Raw genomic sequence first — 25214 nt, 5'->3', positions numbered from 1 at the left:
GACGCATTTGACCATGTGTTGAGGCTTCCTGCTTCCATTCAACTCAGCATGCGCACGACTGACTATACATTCACTAGCAGGCAGGCCCAACTGACTCATCCGATCCTACGTCGTCAAGTGAATCCACTTTTATGAGTTGAGTTCGCTGAGGTTTTACATTAACACAGCTTTCTCGTACAATTCTATGGCAACTCACATGCCTCCCCCTCGAAAAAAAGAGAAAGAAATATTGAGATGATGTCATGATCGCAGATTGCGGACGGAACCTTTTTAAAGTTACATTTAATTTACCATGAGCAAAACACCAACAATAAGGAAAAATTCAGTAGGCCTATTCGCGAGATAATACACACATTGTACAAATATAAATATCATTTACAGTAATTGCTACAATTAGCGACGCTCGTACGATGGCATATTTGACACCTTGTCCTCATTGAAGCTATGTCCATTAAAGAAAAGTGACAGTAAACTGAGATATTAGATTTTTTTTTTTTCATTATAAATACAAACCTAGGGATTTATTTAAGAATATTATCACCCTGTATGCAGTCACAGAAATCCTCATATGACAGCATGTTACCTTCATCAACTGTTCTGCTGACTAATATGCCCCTCTCTGTCCAAGATCTGGAACTGACGAAAACATATCTGTTGTTCCAACCTGGAGTGTTCTGTGGTGTGAGGTTATGGTCATATAGAACTTTCCAGTACAGCACAACTAGCTGGTGAAGAGAAGACGATTTAGTGAGAAGTCACAACATGAACGTTCTCCAGACCTCCCAGCTTTTTAAGTTATTTTAATACCCAAGGGGAAAAAAATCATTTTACCAAAATAGATTACAACTGATGAGACAAAATCTGTTGCTTCTTGGCCATAATTTTGACAGTTCTTTACTGCAATGCTTGTTTTAATATAACAGCTTCCAAATGTAATCAAAGTTAAATCAATTAGTTAACTGGGAGGCGTTGTATTAGGGAAAGCTAACGAATGAGGAGAATAAATACTTTTTTGTCAGATATATACAGCCAATGATGGAAATCTTTATCTGCAACCAAACCAATTGAGTCTGTCTTAAAATTCTTTTAATTTGCTACAGATATCGAGAATTTCGGGGAGGGGGTATTGTTCTTATTTTTTTGTCATTGTTTTGTTTTGTTTTTAAATATTTTCAGTCATGTGGATCCCAGAGTATTTCACTGTAGATTTAACTGGGCTACAATCAAAAGCCACTAGAGGGCAGTCATGTACGATCATTAGTTCACATTAGTGATAGGAAGTTCGGATCTTTGATTCTTGTTCAGTAAAATGAACCAATCTTTTTTTAAGTCATTCATTCATTGGAACTAGTGCGGCAGTGTAGCTGTCATCTGAGTGGTGACAGAAAGAGCAAGAGCAAGGTTTTCAGACACTAAGAGCAACATGGTTTGCTTCACCTGGTAATTATAATACACAATTCACTTTTGTTAAGCTCTTAAGCAACCTTTTGGACCATAGCCTATTGAGTTATTCAGTTGAAATGACTGATTACCTCAATTCAAAACTCAAAGCATTTATTGTCATATGCACAGTTAAAACAAGTTTCCCTATGCAATGAAATTCTTACTTTGCCTTCCACTCTGAACGCCATTTATCAAATAAACATGAGGTATAAGAAAGTAGAGATAAAGAAAAACAAAAAATATATATATAAAAATATCCAAAGACTTAGACTTAGACTGCTTTTATTGTCATTTCCACATATGCATGACTCATACATACAGGGGAATGAGATTGCGTTACACAAGGGCCACAGTGCCACATAAAACAAATAACAAATAAATAACGCACAAAATAAATATCGCACAAAGAACACTATGTACAATATGTTCAAATGCCCGTATGAGAGCGCTGCGTTTATCAATAAAAAGTATCATTCTATTCATTCCATGATGGCTATTCACTTCGGCCTGCCTGGTCACTGAGGACCCGTAGTGTATAAACTTGTCCCGACGGAAAGGCAAATTAAACATCCATTCAGTATCTACAGAGAATTTCTAAACAGAAGAGAACTTCTACTCTTAGAACTTCCTGTTTCACAAGAGGCGCTTGTGAGAGAGTCCAGAATGAATGAGGGCCTCTGAGGCTTTACTCCCAAAAAATGTAACTTTCATGGGGTAAAAAAAAATTTCTGGCAATTTTCATTATATTTTTGATATAAGGGTTTGAGACAATAGATATAGTTCCATTGTTAGATTTTTCATGGTTTTCAGTTATAGTAAAATACCTTTCTGTAAGTGTTTGTGATATCACGCACCACGAGCCACTTTACGGCAGGATGGCTTCACGCCATTTACAGCCACATGTGGGATGGAGAATAACAATCAAAGGATGTGGGCAACGTATGGACTCATGCCAGGTCTCATCCCTAAATACCTCTGGTGCGTTTGTGTTGTTTTGTAAAAAGCTTTTTGGACAATGGTAATGTCCATTGTGAAGTGTATACCAACACAAAGTGTCCAGTGTTGAACAGTGGTATTCATCACTTCAGCCCTTAGCTCGACCCTGAACCTAAACCTTAACCCTCCGTAAACCAAAATGTCCCTAAGCACTCTCATGTCGCTCCACTGGCTTCTGGTAGCTGCCTGCATCCAGTTCAAGACACTGGTGCTGGGCTAACAGGCCACAAGAGGCTCCGCCCCATCATACCTTCAGTCCCTAATAACTCCGTATACCCCTATTAGAACCCACCGCTCTACGACCTCTGGTCAACTGACGGTCCCCTCACTTCGGGAACCCGGCAGCCACTCCTCCCGACCATGCCTCTCCTCCGCCATTGCCCCGCGGTGGTGGAACGACCTCCCTCATGCAGTTAGGACTGCAGAATCTCTTACCATCTTCTGCAGGAAACTGAAAACCCACCTCTTCAGAACCCACCTGTCCCCCACTGCCTAACCTCCCTTTCCTTACATTAAAAAAAAAAAAACCTTGTCTTGTATCTATGTTTGTCAAAGTATTCCAGGGGCACAATACAAAGGGGTAAATTAACGCTCAGTCTTATTGTGATCTCTGCTTGAGGTATTATGAATCTGACTGATGCACTTATTGTAAGTTGCTTTGGCTAAAAGCGTCTGCCAAATACCAAATTGTAAATTGTAAATTTAGAAGACCAAAGACAGGATGGCCCATGAATTCACTCTTTTTTGAACCACCAAGAAATCTCTGGAAACTCAGAAAATCAGGATCCTTTTCCTAAACCTTACCCCAAATTACCTACAGCTTCACCAGACCATTAACATTTTTCTCACCTGTTTTCTCCAACATGGGCAACTCATCACAGCTTTTGACACATTTAGCGAACTTCTATGGACATAGCTCATAGCTACAAAAATGAAGCAAAGTACACTTTAACTGCAGTGACTCTGCTATTGAACGCGGAATGTTGTCGCTGCGACAGTGCCGTCATGCCCTATTTGTTACATTACAATAATGTATATACAATCAGCCCTCCTCATCCACAGGGGATTGGTTCCAGGACTTCCTGTGGATACCATATCATATAGTGTAATATTTGCATATAACCTACGCACACCCTCCTGTATACTTTAAATCATCTCTAGATTACTAATAATATCAAATACAATGTAAATGCCGTGTAAATAGTTGTTATACTGTATTATTTTGGGAATAACGACAAGGAAAAAAGTTTGTACATGTTCAGCACAGATGCAAAGATCATAGGCCTGACTACATACACGTCAGCAACAACGTAACATTTTCTTTCTTTCAACACATACAGATTGCTTTCGCTTAATGAAAGAGAAATACAAAGAATGAAACACAGAATATTCAAAATACAAGTACATATAGAAAATGTAATTATAAATAGAGAACATATATATTTTTAAACACAAGTTGTGAACGAACGAGACAAGAGGCAAACAATGCTCAAACAACGAGTGCTGGAGAGAGACTAATGATCTGTGAAATGACAGGAGACTACAGCAGGGTATGCCTACACATCACTTCATTTGCATGGATTCAGTCTAATGTTCGGCGCGCAGCAGTTTTACTTTTTGGAACTTTCTGGAATTTTTTCCCCTGAATATTTTTGATCCACAGTTGGTTAAATCCGAAGATGCGGAACCCCTGGATAAGGAGGGCCAACTGTATACGGTACCACTTTACAATAAGACCACCCTTATAAAGGGTTTATGAATATTTTATTATTAGTTATTAATTAGGTTGTGAACACTTTATAATTCATTAATAAGCTGTTATAACACATTAGATAACAAGGGCAACAGTGACTCTTTGCTTGCCAAATAGTGAGCCCACGTTTATCTGTACTGCTAAGCCTCTGATCTCACTGGTTACTTAGCTTATGTTGTCTTCTCCATCAGACAGCATTTATCCCGCTAAGCTTCATCAGATATTTGTTAATAAGTTACTAGCATTGTACCACTGTCAGCATATCTTAACAGTCAAAAAGTTGGTCATTTAGCATATCAAATTATGGCACATTAAATCAATATATCAAATTACCAGGTTCATACACTAAGGCTATGGCAATATTGTTTACCTTGAAGTTTACCCCAGCTATCAGCAGCCGTGCTCATTATGATCCCAGGTGTTAATATGACATATGCTATCAGGTTGTTATGGACACTGGATATTAAAGTGGTATATTGTGATGCGTGCTAGGGGGGTAGATGGGTGGAGTTTCCCAGCATGCCTTGGGACGATGGACTGTTGTTTAGCCCCAGTTCGTTACTGTTCAGTTTATGTTTCCCATTGTGTCCGGTAGACGTGTATGTGTATTGTTCATCATGTAGTCTTTGTGTTGTGTTGTTAATTTTTGTGATAGTTCAATGTTATCTGTGTACTGTAAATGTAATTGTCTGCATGAATGATGTACTTCGCTCCTACCATGTCAGCAACATAAATAATCCTAATATGCACTGTTGCAAAATAAAAGGCGTGTTGCTGAAAGAGCAAAGGCAGTATCACCTCCAAACAAAACCCAGCAACTCATTAATAAATGGTGATATGTTGTACACATTACAATATAGCTCCTTTTTGCCAATTATAAATGTTAGTAATTCATCAGTGGGTGGTGATGTGTTTTACACTGTACAATAAGGCTCCCTTTTGCCAGTTATATGTTTGTAACTCATTAATAAATGGCGGTGTGTTTTGCACTTTACAATAAGGCTCCCTTTTGGCAGTAAAAATGTTAGTAAGTCATAAATAAATGGTCATAAAAATGAGATGAAGCTGACAGTTCAACATGCTGACTGATAAAGGGACGATAAAGTAAGCTAAGCAACTAGCAAGATCTGAGATTTAACAGAGTAGACAGATTAAACAAATACAGCAGTAACTTGATCTTGCCAACTAGTGAGCCTGCATAGATATATGAAAAGTGTTAAAACTGCTTATAACTGTTTATTTATGATTTATAAAGTGATTAGAATCTAATTAATAGCCTAATTATAAACCATTTATAAATCCTTTATATGGGTAGTCTTATTGGAAAGTTGTACCCACATATATGTTTTTAAAAAAATAGGTTTACTGGGGCATCAGCAAATTCAATAGAGCGTGCTCTGTTATTACTATTAATGTGCTTTCCCCCCTGGAAACACACACCATACAGGCCCTCCAAACAGATAAAACAGGAACATGTTAAGCATGTTAAACTTGTTTATTTGGATGATACTTGTAAACCAATGTGGATGTTCTTTCACCAAAAACATAACAGTACAGTTATAACAGTGCATCATCACATCAGTACCATTACATTCAAAATTTAGAATAACTTTTTATATGAGTTTGCACAATATAGATTCATCGGCAAAGGGCCATTCATGAGGCCAAAATCAATCTTGAATTAGGACCACATTTACCTGTTTGTGCTTACTGTGCAATTCTTCACAATATTCAAAAGTGCAAAGGCAAGCTAAGGCCCTGCTCTTCATATTATACATGTCTGGTAAAATTTTACTTTTACTGTGATAATCTGGATAACATACAGTAAGTTCTCTGAGGACAGCTCCTGTCTGATAATCTTATTTTGTTCCCCTGAAAAACAGTTTCCATTCTACTAAAATAAATCAACCCCAAATAAGCCAAGGTACAAACTATAATTTTGCCTATTGTTTTTTTTTGCCTTTCAGAAAGCCACTGTACTTAGTTCATATATTACCACTGTATGAGACAACAAAGATAACTCATGTCACTTAAATAAATAAATAAATAAATAAATAACCGTTTCACCACATATGCAGACATTTCCCTGTTAGCATGTTTAATTTGGCTGTTCAACATATACTAACCTAAATGCTGTGACATCCTGAGAGCAGTCACTAATTTTGGCCTCTGAGACAGAGGTTGGGATAAGACATCATGCTCGTCTTTCATCCAGACTGTTTAAAGGCACTCCTCTACACGGTGGTTGCATTTTAAAACAATGCACACACCCAGTGTGTGCTGTTGTTAAAAACACAAGAGCTGGTGACGTTTCAGTGAGGGCTTTGGCAAAAACATGCTGCAAAACAGCTCATCCCTCATGCTTAAGTTCACAGGGAGCTAGCTAAGATCAAATCAATAACATACCAATCTGTCAGAAAGATCACTGATGATGCAAAATAAAATCTCTTTGCAATATCAGAAAACCTGATTAAAATGAATCAAATCTGACACACTGTGAAAAAGCTTTGCCTATCCAAACAACAGATACACCATGTTCTTAAGTGATTTCAATGGTCTAGTTTGTACAGTCCCTTTCTTTGCACATTCTCTCACAGAGGGGTGTAAATGTGAATGGGCTGACACAGGCTAAGGCCTTTCATCTTGATTTTGTCTGGAAAAAATAAAAAATAACACCCACCCCCATTCACACTGCGGCCATGCTAAATGATCACAGTCCTGACCAGAGCTTGTTCTCTGTAAACAGACTTTAACTTGATCATATTACCATTTTAAATTCCCCATGATTCTGTACATTACCCAGAGATTTTCCTCCATCCTCTATCAAACATTAAAAAAAAACAGTTTTGTTTGTTCCCTCTGTTTTAGTTGGTGCACACATGACAAGCACTGTAGGTGACAGCCAGGTTTAGAGACCCTGGCAAAAGAGAGCACACCCATGTGCTCTGCAATGGGCTTTCCAGTAGACAAAGACCTAAGAGGAATTCTAACAGAGCCAGCTTAGTACAACCCAATGCAATTATCTCTGTTTGAAAAACAAACTGAACCTGTGACACCACATTGCACAAAACCTCATTAAACCTGCTCACATTCTTCCACAGCCACTGTTCCAACATCTCAGGCCTCCACTTCTCTCTCTCTCTCTCGATCGAATCACCCCTGAAATAAGACCCTCCTCAGTTCTCCATGCAAGCAGAGATGTTGCTGTGCCAGCCTTACAGATAAACCAACGGGAAAAGTTTACCACTACCTCTTTATGCGGAGATTATTCATATGAAGTTTATTCACAGTAAATTTACTAAATACCACCTAATCCTGTTTTTCTCTATGATGTGAAAAACCCTGCTAACCACACATCAGGCCTCTCTCCGAAGATAAACAGCTTTCCTATTTGTGACCTTCTGAGTCCACCCAGCATCTAATGTAGACACTCATGATGAAGACAATGGCTCAATTGTGTTTCCCTGAACGGGAAGAAAAGCCATGTTGGTTAAAAAAAAAAAATTAAAAAATGGAGCAACAGGGAGGAAGGCTGTTTCTGTGGTACTGAGTGTGCCCCTGAGTAAAGGGAATGCAGTGTGAGGTAGAGAGACAGTGAGGGAGAGACAGAGATCTCATTTTTCTGTGACCGCGGCCGCCATTGGTGTTCTCATGGTTCCCCTTGCTGTGGCTGCGAGGTCCTCGATTTCAGTGTTCAATCTCCGTATCACCCACTCCATCGCCTCTCGACCCTGAAAACGCACCGTCAAACACTGTACAGATTCTGAAAGATGATAAAATCTAACCTAACACTTAATTCAAATTTTTGTTTTTGTTTTCATTTTTTGAAGTACCCCAGTCACTATCAGTTTAGAGAAACTTTTCTACACTGACAAGGTAGAAATACTTGCATGGTTTTAATGATTCAGCAGCATGTAACTGAAAAGACAAGACAAACAGAACCGAAGAGTTCATCTTCTTCATCCCAAGGTTAACCGTGATAAACTAATGCAAGGCTATTATATATTCTGTAGGTTTTATAGTTGACACAGTTAATATCCACTCTCAGTAAGAGTCAATGTTTCATGTTTTTTAAACATTATTAGCATATTAATTATAAAACTTGGATATGCCATCCATTTAGAATTCCATTCTCCCATTAGCCAAAAGAACTAAACAAAATCAACAAAAAACAAGCAAAAACCAAGGATCCCCTCCTAATTCTTCCCAGGGGACAAGACAAAAATTATCCTGAGAATCAGAAGATCTCAGAGTCCTCGTACCCAACCTCTGTCCATGTAAGGAAATTTTGTCTTCTAAGCTTTCCATATCTTAGCTGCTGGGAAATTTAGATATCTACTCCAAGGAATATTAATTGTGCAACTCACACTAAAGACAATTTAAATCTTGTAGATCTATTTTTGTCTGATCCAAGGTGGACCTAGCAAAGCTAATCTAAAATGGACAGTGGGCATAACTTTGAGAAGGGGTTGAAAACAGTCAACAGTGACAATGAGCTGATGTGTAATGGAGTGGTTGATGGAAGCTCTGGTGGCATGTCTCACCTTTCCTGCATTTGTGGAAATGGTGCTGGCCATAAGCCCTTCCAGGTAACTGCTCAGACTAACACCCTTCACAGAGATGATGGCCTCCTGCGTCAGTATAGTCCTGCAGAACACACACACACACACACAATTACTGTAACACACACCACATTAAAACCAAAACCTCCACCTGTTATAAACACAGACCAACACACACCCAGTTAAAGGCCAAAACAAAGCCCTCATCAAGAAATTAGTCTATCACTGATCCTGAACACAGATGTGTAGAGTTAGGGACAAGTGGTAACTTTAAACTGTCTTCACATTTGCTTGAGTTGTGCTGAGGCAGCAGGTGTGAGTGCTTACTTCTCTGAGTCTTCAGGGTGAGGCCTGTACGTGAGCCTCTCATCCACTGACACCAGGTTGGTGAATGTGATCTGCAACAACAGACAAAATTTAGGGTGTCAGCCTGATTCAGTAAGTGTACACAAAGCTGTGCGTACTTTCTGTCAGCACAGTTCTCCAAGGTCTCAGTCAAAACAAAGCAAATGCAGGTTATATGACATTCCAGAGGACAATGAACACCACCTCTTTCGCAACCAAAACAGGCCTTACGTACATTCAAAGGATGAAGCTCCAGAAAGTTCCTACAGACTTCAATGACTTCTCAACTATTCTTATATAAACTGTATTCCAGAAAGTTCTTGACCTTAATAAACAAAATTTGACTACATATAATTATGACTAAGGCTTAGATACGCAATATTTAAGAGATAAAATCAATAAGACAGTGGTAAATAAATGATATGAATTTGTGACACAACAGTAAGCGGTCTGAATGAGTTACTCTGACACACACCCTTAGTGAACTTTGGTGAAGGTGGCACCATTCAGTGATAAGGCCAGCCTTATTGTTAGAAATACTTACATTTGCAGACTGAAGTTCTAATGTTCTCTCTTTGGGGTCCACAACAGAGTGCTCCTGAATGTATGTGCATGTCCGAATGTTCCCGATAATCTGAACCATTTAGAAAAAAAGACATCATAAAAAACAGATCTTTGGAGCAATAAGAGCTTTTTTTTTACCATTCTCTCATGAGTCCCTTTGGCAAACATCATAAACTACAGCCATATTTTACCCATGCTCACACCTGCAGACCACACAGATAACCAGGCTTCAACCTGTAGCATTCTTCTTTAGTTACGCGAGACCTTCAGCTCACAGACACAGAACTCAGTGTGCCTAGTTCAGCTCACAGACACGGAACACAGTGTGCCTAGTTCAGCTCACAGACACAGAACTCAGTGTGCCTAGTTCAGCTCACAGACACAGAACTCAGTGTGCCTAGTTCAGCTCACAGTGATGCATGTTTTACATCCAGTCCAGTCAGCCTCCTGAGCCGGAGAGGACACGCAGGGAACAACACTCACTCTCACTCACTCACTATCTAAACCGCTTATCCTGATTAGGGTCGCGGGGGGTGCTGGAGCCTATCCCAGCGCACATAGGGCGAAAGGCGGGGAAACACCCTGGACAGGTCGCCAGTCCATCGCAGGGCAGACACACAGACAAACACACTCACAAACACATTCATACCTAAGGGCAATTTAGTGTCTCCAATTCACCTAACCATGTCTTTGGACTGTGGGAGGAAACCGGAGCTCCCGGAGGAAACCCACGCAGACACGGGGAGAACATGCAAACTCCACACAGAAAGGACCCGGCTGGGAACCGAACCCGAAACCTTCTTGCTGTGAGGCAACAGCGCTACCCACTGCGCCACCGTGCCGCCCGCAGGGAACAACAGACAATTATAAAATGTCTCAGTGCCAGATCAGATACACCCTCTAAAATCAGTGCAAATGGACATACCCTTAGGGGAACTTTACAGCCTGTTTACTGAAGATCCCCATATTGAAATGCTGTGTGCTGACACTGTTAACTTGTGCTTACTGTTAACAGAGTCCAAAGATACCTTCCACAGTCCTTCAGTGAGTGACAGTTAAGACAGGGTTGTGAGGACTGAATTTTCCTGCCGTGAATAAGCACAGGGCTGGTCACAGTTACATCATAACCAGACAAGGCAATTCCAGCTCTGCACTGTCAGGAATGGAAACACTGCGTTCAGGACAGTGTGTGACAGCCAGCTGTCCTTAGAGACCTGCACTCTGGGCTGACAGAAATAGCCCAGGCTACGGGGTTGAGCTCTGGGTTTGTGCCCTGGGACTTGGCACAGCGTGTGGAAAGCCTTGAGACTGGCACCATATCATTAGGTAACGTGACTACAGCAGGTAAAAACCTGCATCACAAAGAAGAAAATGAACATTACCGAAAATGGAAACACCCCAAAAAAACAGCAAATATACTAGCACTCAAAACTATCCAAAGCCTCATACCACAAACATAAAAGCCTTACAGTTAAAAACCACTTTTAAAATGCACCCCTTCTGACCTTCACATGCTAGACACCAATTCACCAACATTATTTTGTAATCTTGAATCATATATCATTTCATGAGATATCCGTATGGGACCTCAAGTCCACAAAAATACAAACTCTCCACTGAAGCTAAGTCACATAGCAAAAGGTAAAATTTCTGTAAGTTTTTTTTGATGGATTAGTTTGATTTTGCTATACTAAAACCAAACTGTCAACAAATAAAGTGTAGCATCTAGTTAGGGTGACTGAGCTTAGTGACTGGTACTCACAGATTTAACAATGGAGGGAAGACCCCATTCAGTGCTGAGGAGCCTCTTGCTGTGGAGACGGCCTTGCTCGTCCACACTCCTGTCCAGAACATCCACTCCAAACACGCTAGGGTTCATGGGGTTGGGGTACTTCTGCATGGCAGCTTTGGTCACCGTCTCCCAAGGGTGGCTGAGGGTTGATGGGAGAATAAAAGAAACTGTTATTTTCACAATTACAAAATGATATTTGAAAATGAATACATGACAAAACCGTAGTCCAGTTCTAATTTCATTTGGAAACAGTTGTTAATGTTTATTCACTGGGCAACACTGTTGACCTCCAGACTTGTGCTATTAGTAACAACATCATTTTTCATCAGGTGAATACACAAATGAAAAAGCCATAAGTGGTAAGGCAGTGTCAGGGTCTACACGAGCAGACTTGACTCATACATGACAGAGGTGACTGTTGTGTGACAGGGACCTCCACAGGTAAATGGAAATTTTCACATGGAAAAGGAGGGCATACCAAAACATTTCTGATAATATCTGCCACAGAAAATTCAGCATCAGTCTAACAGCAGCAAAAAAAAAAAAACCTCATTCAAGTTTAATGGACTCCAGAAAAATCTTGTATTCAAGTTTAATGGATTCCAGAAATATCACATTGAAGTTTTGTGAATTGGATGCAGCAGTGTGGTAGTTTAGAGGCCCGTAAGTGACACTGGATGTAACAGACTTACTCTGCAAATGTACACCTTTAGGTACCATCACTAACATATAAAAATATTAAATACCAGGTGATTCATTCAAAAAGCTGAGGGTGCAGGCTCTTTAGTCAGGTTTTTAACTGGTATTATAATTGTCAAACATGACTACACCCATATATTCGATTAAGACCAATTTTTAAATCTGATTTTACCTTAAGACAGGCAACAAGTTTGCCAATTATGAAACTGATAACTACACCTGACTTTCATTGAGCAATTAATCCAATTTCCCGAACTGTCCTGCTTCATTTGAGACTAACTTACCTGCACTCTTTCTGTACCTGATACACTTTAGGACAATAGGTGGCGCCATAGAGCACAATACGATTCCGTGTTACCTAATGCAGGAAACTGGTAAACCCATTTCTTGCTTAATGGTTGCCTTGGAGACTATCAAGGGCACCGTGACTAATGACGAAACCAAGAAGGCGGGACGATGTAAGTGTCCCGCAAAATATGTAGGTGAGAAGTCACTGTAGCCACGCTGTTCCCAGCGCTGTCAAGGGTAGTTACGCAAAGCGACTGCAATGAGGACCGTAATTTCACATCGCGCCGTTGTAGATATTTGGCCATGGTTCAGAGTGTAAAGATCAGCTCCAGCCTGAAATATTTCTCGGTCATCGGACGATAGTATAGCTATCCACTGCCGATCTTCATAGTTTCACTCATCTTTCTTGCCAAGATTCCTGCACGATGTGATATATTCATACCCCCAGATATACATAAGACTCGCAGGCTTAGTAGCAAACTTCACATCTGCCCGCCGGCGTCTTTTCAAAAAGTCGCCTGGAAACAACACATTTCTGGATATAATATAAGCAGGCAGCCTCGCAACCTAACATTTTGTGCACAAAAGAACTCCTCCACCACATGCGGAAAGAACGGAAAATATCATTCAAATCTACTGACTACGGTACACATTGTCGCTGGTTTAGATATTAGGCAGCCTCGAGGCGATCTCCATAAAACTCAGATTAAATTTTGGAACTTCGTTCAAGGTGAATCTCTTTTTTAATTCCACGACCTTAAAACGCTCAGACTGACGCCCACTAATACAGAAGAAACGAGCAAAAGGCACCATATTATGTAGCACATTGAAAAAAAACTGTTTCACCATGACGGTCAGCAAGCCACCTATCAAATGAACTGTCCATTTATTCTCCAGCATAAAGCCGGCTAACTAATTAGCTAACTTCCTATAGCCTACTTTTAAAAGTACAAGACAGATTTAGATACAGTGAGTGAAATTTTAACGTACTTTTACAATTATCAAACTGTTATCCACAAAAAGAAAAAATAATGTCTAACATAATTTGACTTCAGTGAACATTTAAGTGCCACTGCGATGGGTTTAATGAGGAACTTTTGCGACGATGTATCTATCCATCATGTTCTCGAAGGTGGACACATGAAGGCAGAACAATCATATATTCCAACTAATACGTTCCTGATACAGATTTGAATTTTCAAAACTTACTTGAAAATGTGCTCAGATGCCCAGATCTTCATTGTAGGGACTATGTTCCTATCTGTCGAATAACTTGTTCGACGACTGCTGCACCACAATTATATTTCGGTGTCTTGCTGTCAAGAAAAGCATTTCGCGCTCCACCCTCTCCGCCCATTGTCATGTGAATGCAGTCGCGCACTTCCGCCTCTACGTCAGCAGCACACAGAGAGCCAGAGAAGTGAATGGACAAGGGCAGCCTGTGTAGCTGGCACGCAAATTCATCTTGCACGAGTTTCTAGTATAGCAGCGTTAGCACTACGCTCTTACATCACAAATAAATATCGTACATTAAGTACCTCGGACAAGTAATCTAAATATTTAATAGCTTACACTTAGCCAAATGTAAAAAATAATGTCATACCACGTAGAAAACTGATTAATAATAATTAAGATATATTCGAGTAACGGTAGTTTTTAAATTAAACCTACACTGTATAATTTAATTATGCGACATATTTACTCACTTGTAATCGTTGGCTTACAGGAATCTAAATTCAGAGTGGTGTGAACGGGAATGTCATGGGTATTGTTTTTCAGCGGAGAGATTTGAGGACTTTACAGGTGAGCACGCATGATAAAGAGATTATGGTATTTAACTGATCACCTTGAATTCACCTTTACACATCTCACATTTGAACAAGTGACGACAGAACGTTGTGCAAACAACTCAGGGAATGTTGTTTCAAAGGACCCATTTCGATACAGCATTTCAGTCATATCAATAGTATGACATCCTCGGGACCACACTCAGAGGCAAATCGCCATTAGTTCGAAATGCCACGATTAATTGGCGTGTCCTCCGAGCACCTGACAAAATCATTTTCAAATATCCAGCAGATCTGGGACCCTCGGGCAAATTATTAGTTAAAAATCTCTATTTACAGTGTGACAGGCAAACACACCCTACGTGTTCGTGTTATGAACAATAGAGCCGTGTTCTTAAGAGAAAATAACAGGATAGCAAGTTATGGACAGTGGAGTTTTTGGTAATGTGATAGACTAGATCCAATCTTTAAACTTCATAAACATGACCATAAGTCATCTCAATTCTTCAAAAAAAAAAAAAAAACAATAATAATAATAATTTTGGAACAAGTATAAAACGGACCACATCTGGAGACACTTTTCATTTTTAAGCAAATACCTGAGAATTTGAATTTTTGACAGCGATATTGTTAATGTTACCATATGCTATCTGATGTTTACACGTCTGCTTACATGTCCATAAGTAAGTAGTAATCCTTTTTTGGGCCATCATGTCCTCGATTGTTTCATCAATTCATGAATGTCATCCACAGTTGTGTAACTGAGCTCCTGTGTTGAATAATTGTACTGTCTGGATCCCACGACTTGCACCTCCAGGACCGGATTTGACACGTGTTCTGTTTGAATAAAATACAACATACATGCATTTGCAATAGATGCAAATTAACAGAGGATAAAATTTGCCTGAGTGTTATGCACATATATTATTTTTAATGAAGAAATTATATGTTTTGGTAGCTTTGTCACATTTAACAAATTTCAAGTGGCACATTAACAGATTAATTTAATTTACGTAATGAATTGTTATCAGTAAACGTATATTGTCACAGATAAATCTGCTCTTCTGTCATTATTAAGGTACTGGAATCAAAGTGTAGATTATTCATAGTAATATTTTGCCTATTAACCGAAGCTATCTAAATTCTATTTAATCCCTAACAGAGACGTTTTCTTGTCTCTGATGCAGAATTTATTTAAAACTTCAAAATATCCAAAAACTGAAGACGATAAAAGGAGACGAGTAATACGACTTTCTAATACGACTTTTTTATTTATAAAAACTTATAATATGTTGTTATTTCTCCATAAATGTCCTTTATATCATCAATTGTGTAATATTACTGAATGTTTTTATTCTTTTTGTTTTAGTTAAAACCTTCTTGGAATGGCATGATTTTTCGGTGAAAATAACGTGTTGCATCAGTACGTTTATATATATTGTTTTAGTTTATTTTGAATATGTTACCTTATCTGAAGGTAAATCTGAAATTTGTCTCGACCAAATTGTCCTTCCTCTTTCTTTCTTTCTTTCCTGCTCTGTACTAAATCAGTTGCCCCAGTGTTAAGATGAAGCAATTTATTACTATTAAAACATGTATGCCATCTACTGTAATTTACACTGAATACTGTATTTGAAGAGATGCAAAGCAACTGCTACGCCAAATGCCCCTGGAATGGACGCGGGGGTGTCCTTCCAAAACGTAAGATCTTGACGCCACCGCTGAGAAACTGGGTAGAAGGATGATTGACAAAGTTCCAAACCAATGAAATGAAAAGACCGTTATGACGACTTATCCGGCTTAACAAGGCCTCGTCCTGTTCACGTCCTTGAGCTTTGTCTGCTGTTGGTGTTGAGCTTCATCTGCTAAGAAAATGGTTTCTTACTGGAGACAAGCCGGGCTTAGGTATGAAATGTTCGTGTGTTTGATATGTGTGAAAATCACCAGCTGTTGTTTATGTTGCGCACAGATCTTTTTGCTTCGTTTGTTCGGTACTAGTGAAGACATATGGCTAGGTATTTTAGCCTGTGTCACTGTGAGGTGTATGCTAGCACAGCACAGAGATAAGATGGAAGACCTGTCCTAGATGACCCAGATGTCAGTTTGATTGTATCCTACTGTCATGTAATGTTTGAGAAAGTTTTGATTTTTGCGTGCTCTCTCGTAAGCCCAGTAATCCTCGGAGGATCTCAGGTTTTGAAACAGCTTTAGACAGAGGCAGCGCTAGACAGCCAAGGAGCAGCAATGCAGGTTATACAGGCTTTCACTACGAAACTCTCTCTCTCTAAAAAAAAAAAGACCTTACTTATTTCACACTGTAACGCGTTTTAAATAAGTAAGGGTCTGTCTGTCTTTGAGTAATAATCAGTGGAGCTCTGTCCCACACTTTGAATGGAACCTACTTTGGGTACATTACGTTTCTGCGGTAGAGTGCAATTCCAAAGGAGGGTTGCTAGTTTTGCTCTTGAATTGTATTACTGAATATGATTCAGGCACAGAGGGCATTCGTCGATTCATTTATTTAAATACATTTGTTTTGTTTTGTTTTGTTTTTTTTCGAACTTGAGCGCTACTACAGCAGCTTCCTCAGTAACTGCATCATTAGGCAGTTAGGAACAAATTAGACGAGCGTGGCTTGATAATTGGTTACATTTCCAAATTGCTGGACTGAATCCGCTGCCTCTGACCCCACGTAGGATGTAGTGAGTTTTGATATCATCGGACTGTAAGCCAGTTCTCAGTATTCACATATTAAGTGGTGCCTAAACAGAATGATTTTGTATCAGGCCCACTTGGTTCAGGTAACGGACTTCGAATCTTTTTCACTGATGTCTTTAATGAGGCTTAGCGTACATATACGTGTATCTCAATACCTAAATGTATTAGTAATATGTAAGTATTAAGTATTTAAGTTCAATATTTACTGCCTAAATCAGATGCTCAGATTTTGTCCTCACCAGGTGTCAGTGTGGATTGGGTGTTTTTATATGACTGCAAAACTGAACAGACCAGCTGTGGTTAGAGCACTAAATGTGATCAGACATAAGCACCCTATAGCATCATTTTCTATATTAATAGAGAGGTTAATCAAACAGACACGTTTTTTTTTATCATTTCGTTTCAGTTATATCAGGTACTCAGCCGTCTGTGCCAGGGTGGTGCGAGCAGCACTGAAGCCCCAGGTGAAAGCAGAGGCCATGAGAAACGCAGAGGCTAATGTGAAAATTACGAAAGTGAAGACGGCATGATGTGAGTTGACATCACACAGCTACACCTTAAATTAGTTTGTCTCAGTGTCATACGACCTTTCTAACCTTTTGTTTTTTTATCTTTCTCCAGGGTTGTCATCTTAACCTGTGGGAACAGTGTGGCCTCAGCCAAAATGAAGATGATAAAAAATATGTTAATGTTGAACACATGATTAATGACCATAGAAATCTATTCTTTTGATAATAAATTCAAAGAAACTCCAAGTTAAACTGTTTCCCTTTGTCTTTTGTTACTGAAAGACATCTGAAGTTAGCTGGTCAAATCTTGTACTCTTCAAATTGGGTGGATAGGTTCAGAATGGTGTGTGAGGGACCAGTGCAGAAACACATGCTTGCAGTTATGCCATTTTGTAACGGAGTAGTCGTTTATCATTGTTGTAGCCTTGAGTGCCTAAGTGTGTACAGGATAATACACATGCTCAATGCACACACACACACACACACACACACACATATCAACTGTACTCAGATACTTGACTGAGTGAATCATAGTCATGTGGACCTTTTAGCGGGAGTGTTAAATAAGGATGGGAATAAGCTACTATTGGTAGTTCTAGCGCCCCAGAAGGACAGCTGTTGAATTGACAGCACATGACACAGAGGCTGCTGCATATCAGTGTGAACAGGAGACTATTCCATCTAATCTCCTTCTGCCACACCAGGACAGTGGGGAGCGGGCAGGCCTGCAGGGGCTGTCAGGAATGATTATGCCAGCGTACTGGGGAGGTCCCAAATGCCCGTTGGTTAATAACGACAAATTAATAAAACCCTCTTGTTTCAGACCATAGAAAACAGCAAATGAACTATATAAACCACCCTGTGTGGTTGAAAGACACACATTTGTCAAAGAAGTTTATTTTCAACATATACTCTGAGAGCAGTACTTTATATACTTTATATACTTCATCTGCTTGATTTTATATACGTTATATATATGTAAATGATTAAATTCGATTTGCTCTTTGGTTTACAGGATATAAAGAGAAACAACAATAGAACTCAGTATTGTATATATTATGGGGCAGTATGTATGTATAAAATGAAAACTTCAGTGTTTTGTTTTTATTACAAAGCAATGAGCATTGTCATGCTGCTGACTCAGCATATCTGGGAACTGTGATAAGAGCTGGTCTCCCACACCAACATATTCGTTTCTAAGGACTGACTTAAAACACCCTCATTTCAGTATTCAGCAGATGTTTACATTTTACCTATCGTAACTGCAATTACGTTATATAGCTTTGATAACTGCCACAAAATAATCTTTTGTCATTTTGAAATATTTTGCTTGTCAGTGCTATGGTATTGATTTCAATAAAAATGTCGCCACTCTGGTAAGCAAAGCAGTCATAAGCAATAGCAACTCAGCTGTGCTTTTGCTTGCAAGATTCCTACAGAGCTTTTCACTAACTGAAATAAAAAACAACGAAGTACTGGCATTGTATGATAGAGACAGCACGGCCATACAGAACTTTGTTATGAAAGCTATTGGTCCTTAAGGTATGCCCTCTACAGCAGAATGTTTTAGCAGGGAAATCTACAGGCAGACATTCCCTTTACACGCTTTTACATTCACTCAGTTAAATTCTTAAACCTTATTGTGAGTGGGTACTGTGCATTTTATACATGCATTTAAGTGTACTGGTTTACACACCGGGGAAATAATTCATCAGAGACTCTGTGCTGGTACAAAATGTTCTCACCACTATCACAGCCCTGACCCCATGGCACTCAGCTGTATACAGCAGCAGTTTACATGTCATCCAGCTGTCGAGTTGTTTCTGTTACAGTCTCAGTCTTTACCTCCACTGTCCGCTGCATCGTGACTGCGGATGATGACGGCACCTCCTCCTCTGGTATGTCCTCATCAGGCTCCCAGTCCAGGTCTGCCGTAGCATCCTGGTATTGCTGGTACTCAGAGACCAGATCATTCAGGTTACTCTCGGCTTCGGTGAATTCCAGCTCATCCATTCCTTCGCCGGTATACCAGTGTAGGAAAGCCTTACGTCGGAACATCACAGAGAACTGCTCGCCAATGCGACGGAAGATTTCTTGGATTGCGGTATTGTTACCGATGAAGGTGGAGGCCATCTTCAGCCCCCTGGGTGGGATGTCACACACTGCAACCTTCACGTTATGTGGGATCCAGTCCACAAAGTAGTTGCTATTCTTCTGCTGTATGGCCAACATCTGCTCATCTACTTCTTTGGTGGACATTCGGCCACGAAACACCCCAGCTACAGTCAGGTACCGGCCTCGGCGTGGGTCACAGGCGGTCATCATGTTTCGAGCATCAAACATTTGCTGGGTGAGCTCAGGCACAGTGAGGGCACGGTACTGCTGACTGCCACGTGCGGTCAGGGGGGCAAAGCCGGGCATGAAGAAGTGAAGACGGGGGAAAGGGACCATGTTAACAGCCAGCTTGCGGAGGTCGGCGTTGAGCTGGCCAGGGAAGCGCAGGGAGGTGGTGACTCCGCTCATGGTCAGTGACACCAAGTGGTTGAGGTCACCGTAGGAAGGTGTCGTGAGCTTAAGGGTACGGAAGCAGATGTCGTAGAGCGCCTCATTGTCGATGCAGTAGGTTTCGTCTGTGTTCTCGATCAGCTGGTGGATGGACAGTGTGGCATTGTAGGGTTCTACCACTGTGTCTGAGACCTTGGGAGAAGGCATGATGCTGAAGCTGTTCATAATGCGGTCTGGATATTCCTCACGGATCTTGTTGATGATCAGTGTTCCCATGCCCGAGCCTGTACCTCCGCCCAGAGAATGGACAAACTGGAAGCCCTGCATGCAATCACAGCTCTCTGCCTCATTCCGCACACGATCCACCACCTGCTCCACAAGCTCTGCCCCCTCCGTGTAGTGACCCTTGGCCCAGTTGTTTCCAGCACCAGAACTCCCTGTCCGAGCAAAAAAAAAAAAACAAACAATTTTGGGTTTGTAGTAGGTAGATAAGCAATCTTGAGCACAAGCTTAGTTTTTGCTTTTTGTTTTAGCCATATAGATCATTTCAGGTGTACTTTAATTTGTGGAATGGTTGAGTCGCCAAGCACACTTGATGATAAGATTAGTTAGGTTTTTCTTTATCAGTTTTATTTATTCTGTTTCTTGACATGTACATATTTTATAAAATAAACCCCACAACAACTGGTTTAACAGATTACAGACCTTGTTAATTAATTAAATTAATTGAATTGTAGGGCTTTAATGTATAGATATTATGGAGATTTGATAATCGCGTCATTTGACTGTGCAGCCCAAGAGGACCTGAGCAAGACAGATGTTTTCTAGGCCATATCAGATATTAGTGCTATTGCTACTGAACATTACTGTCAATAGTATGATTTAAGACAGTAGCACAGCCATAGAAAGTTAGGTTTTTGCAACTTTTATTAGGACACTATCCACACAGTTTCCCAAACAAGTCATAACTTTTTGTAATGTTTGTGCACTTTCATAACTTTTTGCTTTAATACTCTTTGTGGAGGATCACTGCCACTGATCTTATGGCTTCAGTAAAAATGTTTTTATCCTTCTGTGAAATTTGTTATGAGGGGACAGCTGATAAAATCTAGATGAGAGATGCCCTGTATGTTTGTGTCTGTGTTTAATGGTATGTCACTCATCATGGATGAAGTTGTCTGGTCTGTATGTTTGTGTCTGTGTTTAATGGTATGTCACACACCATGGATGAAGTTGTCTGGTCTGTATGTTTGTGTCTGTGTTTAATGGTATGTCACACACCATGGATGAAGTTGTCTGGTCTGTATGTTTGTGTCTGTGTTTAATGGTATGTCACACACCATGGATGAAGTTGTCTGGTCTGAAAAGTTTTCCGATTCTGCTTCCCCTCACACTGTCCATGGTACCAGGCTCCAAATCAACCAGCAAAGCTCTTGGAACATACTTCCCACCTGCCAGTGAATCCATAACGACAAACCAGTCAATCTACAGTTGGTTAAAAGGCACGCTAACCTTTGCTTAATAAAACTACATGTTGTTTTTTCAGGCTGAGACCTGATCAATATCTGAAACAGACTACAGAACAATCAGCTTCACATGTACACAGCATCACTGCACCTGTGACTCAGTACCATATCAGAGATCCTCTGTGTTGGACAGTTTATTGGAGTGGACTGGTATTGAATATAGATTTTTTACCATGTGCTTCGTTAAAATAGACGTTGACTCTCTCCAGCTGCAGGTCAGTGTCACCTTCATATGTTCCCACACTGTTAATGCCATGTTCCTCACCAATCACCTCCCAAAACTAAAACAAAAATATTTCAGTCTCTCCACATATCATAAACTCACTAGCCTGTATCTTCAATTCCCAAAACTATGCATGACTCATGAATCACATTTTTTTAACATTTTCATTGATGTGCTTTAGAAGACTAGTGATTATGGGTAAGATTTTAATGTATGTGCATAACAATATTAATTTCACACATAACACACTCATATCTTCATGTAACAAACACAAAATCATTAACTAGAAAGTTTCTATTTTTCAAAGTCTTTCAAAGGTATGCCTTCAGCTATATAATAAGCTATGTAACGCTGACATGGAAGTATTGTAACGCTGTATGGAAGTATTGACCCTTTTTTACAAGGCTCCATTTGTCATTTCATATGCCACTCTGCTTTTCTCTTGACGCGATAATCCGTCCATGCCACCCTGTTCCCTGGTTCTTATCTCACAGTCAACATTATCAGAGGAAACACCCTCTGTCACCCCCCTGGCATTGTCTCTCATCCTTCTCACGATTTGTAGAAAAATGCCCTCAGTTGAGAACACAGTTAACATACTCAAACTCTTACCAGAAACCTATGCCCTATAACGCATTAAGATAAAACACAGCCAGTGAAAAATAAAAGGCAAGATCAACAGCACCTCCTGTACATGTGTTCATTTTACCTCACAGGTCAGGTCAGGCTTTGCAATGATTAATATTAGTTTAGAAACATACATTAATGTAAAGTCACAGCTAAAGAATCATTTTTGGGCCAGCATCATGGCATCAGTTACCTTTGATCCGATCTGGTTTCCGCACTGCCCAATCTGCAAGTGTACGATTTCACGCATTATGATCTGACTGCCACTCAGAAACAGACTGATGTTCTGAATGGAAAAGGAGAGATGTTGGCTCTGGGCTTTTATATTGCACATGACGTCATCAGCAGGGAGTCTCCCCAACACCACTTGACAGAGAGAACCCACAACACTGAGGCAGCTACAGATATGCCATTACACTGGTCCATGAAGTTTATACTCCAGAGCTACAGTAATATACGATAATATGTTTTCAAAATCAAATATTAACATCTGCTTGTATGTACCTCTGTCAGAATAAAACTTCCTCCTATTTAACATTTATAAGACCTACGGTCAGTGTGCTGTTTAGAAAAATATCCATGACAGCACATGAATGGCATCATATGAAACATAAATTCTGTAAAACTGTACCTTTGAGACAGAGAGAGAGAGAGACAGACAGACAGACAGAGAGAGAGAGAGACAGAGAGAGAGAGAGAGAGAGAGAGAGGGAGTGAGAGAGAAAGAGACCGAGAGAAACTCGCTGTCTTTCTGGTGTGTTTCTGATAAAAGTCCTCTGGGCACTATCTCAGAGCGTCAGAGACAAAATCCTGTCAAAGTGAGGGTTAGGGACTGTTCTGCGCACAGTCCATCATCTGTCTGTGGATCTGTATGTACATATATCTGTCACTGTAACCAACACTGCATGAACTGACATGAATGACCAAGAGGAGGAGCAGCAATTCAGGAAATGTTTAATGGTTAACGCTGATTAGATACACCTCTGTCATCACAGTGAGTCTGTCAGAGATGGGTAGAGTTGCAGCTCACAGCTCTATCCTCATACATACATACGTACATATATACATACATACATACATACATACATATAAATGGGTAATTCGGTGTCAAATCAGATAAAGTTGTTGCAGCACCGTCTCAAATTTTGTTCAAACCGTATCTATATCACGAATAGGTCCAAAAACCATAGCCTGGAAAATATCTCTCTTCAAATTCTGTTTTCATATTTTTTTGGCCCTTGATACTGTTTTGTTTTTCTAGCTTCAAAAATACGTTATCTGGGTAGCCATGTTTGGGGATCAGTATCTTGACAAGTATTGTTCCTAGCCTCAACAAACATTGTAGGATGGATGACAAACATGTTTTCTGTATACCAAAACCCTTAGAAGCCTGTACTGCATGCCATTTTATTTTTATAAGGCCCTAGATTTGGAAAAAAAGTGCAAAATTAATGATGAACGATAGTGACATTAAGGGCACTACAAACTCACATTTTTGCATTAATATGATATCAGTCATTATTTTTTCTGCAAATACCTTTTATTAATTATGTGCCAATATTTGAGGTCTCTACCACCAATGGACATGAAGATATTATGAGTAAAACAAGGTGTGGTAGCATATTTTGGTCATTTTCATAGGACCAAAATGGTATGTGGGGTGGCTAGTAGGAACATGAAAGTGTACATGGAAATTGCTTGATGTATCGTTATTAAGGGTACAAAGTGCCAATGTCCACCTGTTTTTTCTTCATACAAAAAATAGACACAGATTTGAGAGATATTTTACCTGTGGCAGAAAAATATCCATTTCAGGATTACAGTTTTTTTGCCTCAGTATCTCCATGAATTAGTGAATAATGTAAGATAGGGATTCCACTTATCAAGAAAACACCAGGCATGTACCCAATTCAGTCCTGTTGTTCATGTCATATGTTATTACATCACATGTAATTTCTAGTACATAATTTGCTACATTGCACATCATTTTCAATAGTTATTTGATTTTTTTTTATTGAGTGTCTTATTCTTTTTTAAATATGGGATATAAAATTGAACCACTCCATTGAATATAGCACCTATCATAGTTGATGCCTTTTTCTATAATGAGGACATTCTTTTCTTTACCCCAATCTGTATTTCAGCGGTATAAACAATGCCTCAGAGGTAAAACAGTGCCTTTAACTATGTGTATTTATCTATGAAGGGAGCATGGAAGGACACTGGCACTTCATACACTAAATGACCAGACATTAAGCTATTTCCACATACATTTGCAGGTTCCTACTAGCTACCCCACATACCATTTAAGTCCTATGGAAATGACCGAAAAATGCTACCATGCCTTGTTTTATTCTTAATAACTTCATGTCCATTAGTGGTAGAGACCTCAAATATTGGCACAAAATTAATAAAAGATTGTATTGTAAGAAAAAATAATGATTGATACCATTTGAGTGCATAAAAATGGGTTTATAATACCCTCAATATCACCCTCATTTAGGAGTTAAGCACTTTTTTCCAAATCTGGGGTATTATAGAAAATCGATAGGCATGCAGTACAAACTTTTAATGGTTCAGTCATACCGAGAACACGTTTGTCTTCCATCCTACAAAGTTTGGTGAGGCTACGAATACTACTTTTTAGGATATTAATGCCCAAACATGGCCTCCCAGATAAGGTGTTTCTGACAGTGTAAAATGAAAATATATCAAGGGCCAAAAAAAGATACAAACATTGGAACTGAACAAAAATATTTCACAGGCCTTAGTTTTGGGACCCAGACATTATAGAGAAAAACTTTGAACAAAATACGAAACATTGCCGCAACCAGTCTCCTGGATACTGTCTGATTTGACACGAAATGACCCATATAT

At 39.7% G+C, this 25214-nt stretch overlaps 3 protein-coding genes across 18 annotated transcripts; 1 reads left to right on the top strand and 2 right to left on the bottom strand.

Moving 5' to 3' along the window:
- Positions 1 to 5699: 5699 nt before the first annotated feature.
- Positions 5700 to 13745, bottom strand: prelid3b (PRELI domain containing 3). Of its 2 annotated transcripts, XM_030780591.1 has the most exons (6): positions 13652 to 13745; positions 11426 to 11594; positions 9644 to 9733; positions 9082 to 9152; positions 8737 to 8839; positions 5700 to 7923 (listed from the first exon to the last, which is right to left on the bottom strand). In XM_030780591.1, the coding sequence occupies exons 1-6, from the start codon at positions 13681 to 13683 to the stop codon at positions 7807 to 7809; spliced, it is 582 nt and encodes a 193-aa protein (XP_030636451.1). In that variant the 5' UTR covers positions 13684 to 13745; the 3' UTR covers positions 5700 to 7806. The 2 variants fall into 2 exon arrangements, with proteins under 2 accessions (XP_030636451.1, XP_030636452.1); XM_030780592.1 differs by lacking the exon at positions 9644 to 9733.
- Positions 13746 to 16034: 2289 nt separating this feature from the next.
- Positions 16035 to 17708, top strand: atp5f1e (ATP synthase F1 subunit epsilon). The gene is made up of 3 exons (XM_030780539.1): positions 16035 to 16134; positions 17354 to 17478; positions 17569 to 17708. The coding sequence occupies exons 1-2, from the start codon at positions 16103 to 16105 to the stop codon at positions 17475 to 17477; spliced, it is 156 nt and encodes a 51-aa protein (XP_030636399.1). The 5' UTR covers positions 16035 to 16102; the 3' UTR covers position 17478; positions 17569 to 17708.
- Positions 17709 to 18805: 1097 nt separating this feature from the next.
- Positions 18806 to 22610, bottom strand: tubb1 (tubulin, beta 1 class VI). Of its 15 annotated transcripts, XM_030780234.1 has the most exons (6): positions 22531 to 22610; positions 21660 to 21768; positions 21302 to 21412; positions 20191 to 20398; positions 19701 to 20028; positions 18806 to 19625 (listed from the first exon to the last, which is right to left on the bottom strand). In XM_030780234.1, exons 1-6 carry the CDS (start codon positions 22585 to 22587, stop codon positions 19251 to 19253), a joined length of 1188 nt encoding a protein of 395 aa, XP_030636094.1. In that variant the 5' UTR covers positions 22588 to 22610; the 3' UTR covers positions 18806 to 19250. The 15 variants fall into 15 exon arrangements, with proteins under 15 accessions (XP_030636094.1, XP_030636095.1, XP_030636097.1 ...); XM_030780235.1 differs by having other exon boundaries at positions 18806 to 19444; positions 19769 to 20398; XM_030780237.1 differs by lacking the exon at positions 19701 to 20028 and having other exon boundaries at positions 18806 to 19575; positions 20050 to 20398.
- Positions 22611 to 25214: the final 2604 nt, after the last annotated feature.

The sequence above is a fragment of the Chanos chanos genome, chromosome 7, assembly GCF_902362185.1.
Source record: "Chanos chanos chromosome 7, fChaCha1.1, whole genome shotgun sequence".
Lineage (NCBI taxonomy): Eukaryota > Metazoa > Chordata > Actinopteri > Gonorynchiformes > Chanidae > Chanos > Chanos chanos.
This window is presented reverse-complemented; position numbering and strand designations above follow the sequence as displayed.

Bases quoted from the DNA above. Each gene is read 5' to 3' on its own strand.
- prelid3b (XM_030780591.1), bottom strand. From the start codon at position 13,683: ATGAAGATCTGGGCATCTGAGCACATTTTCAA. The intron at 9,153-9,643 runs GTAAGTATTTCT...CTGTTGTTGCAG, and splicing joins TAGAACTTCAGTCTGCAAAT to ATCACATTCACCAACCTGGT. The intron at 7,924-8,736 runs GTGAGACATGCC...GTGCGTTTTCAG, and splicing joins TTTCCACAAATGCAGGAAAG to GGTCGAGAGGCGATGGAGTG.
- atp5f1e (XM_030780539.1), top strand. From the start codon at position 16,103: ATGGTTTCTTACTGGAGACAAGCCGGGCTTAG. The intron at 16,135-17,353 runs GTATGAAATGTT...ATTTCGTTTCAG, and splicing joins TGGAGACAAGCCGGGCTTAG to TTATATCAGGTACTCAGCCG.
- tubb1 (XM_030780226.1), bottom strand. From the start codon at position 22,587: ATGCGTGAAATCGTACACTTGCAGATTGGGCAGTGCGGAAACCAGATC. The intron at 21,413-21,635 runs GTCCACTCCAAT...ATTCACTGGCAG, and splicing joins AAAATCTATATTCAATACCA to GTGGGAAGTATGTTCCAAGA. The intron at 20,399-21,301 runs GTGTGTGACATA...TTGCTCGGACAG, and splicing joins ACCAGACAACTTCATCCATG to GGAGTTCTGGTGCTGGAAAC.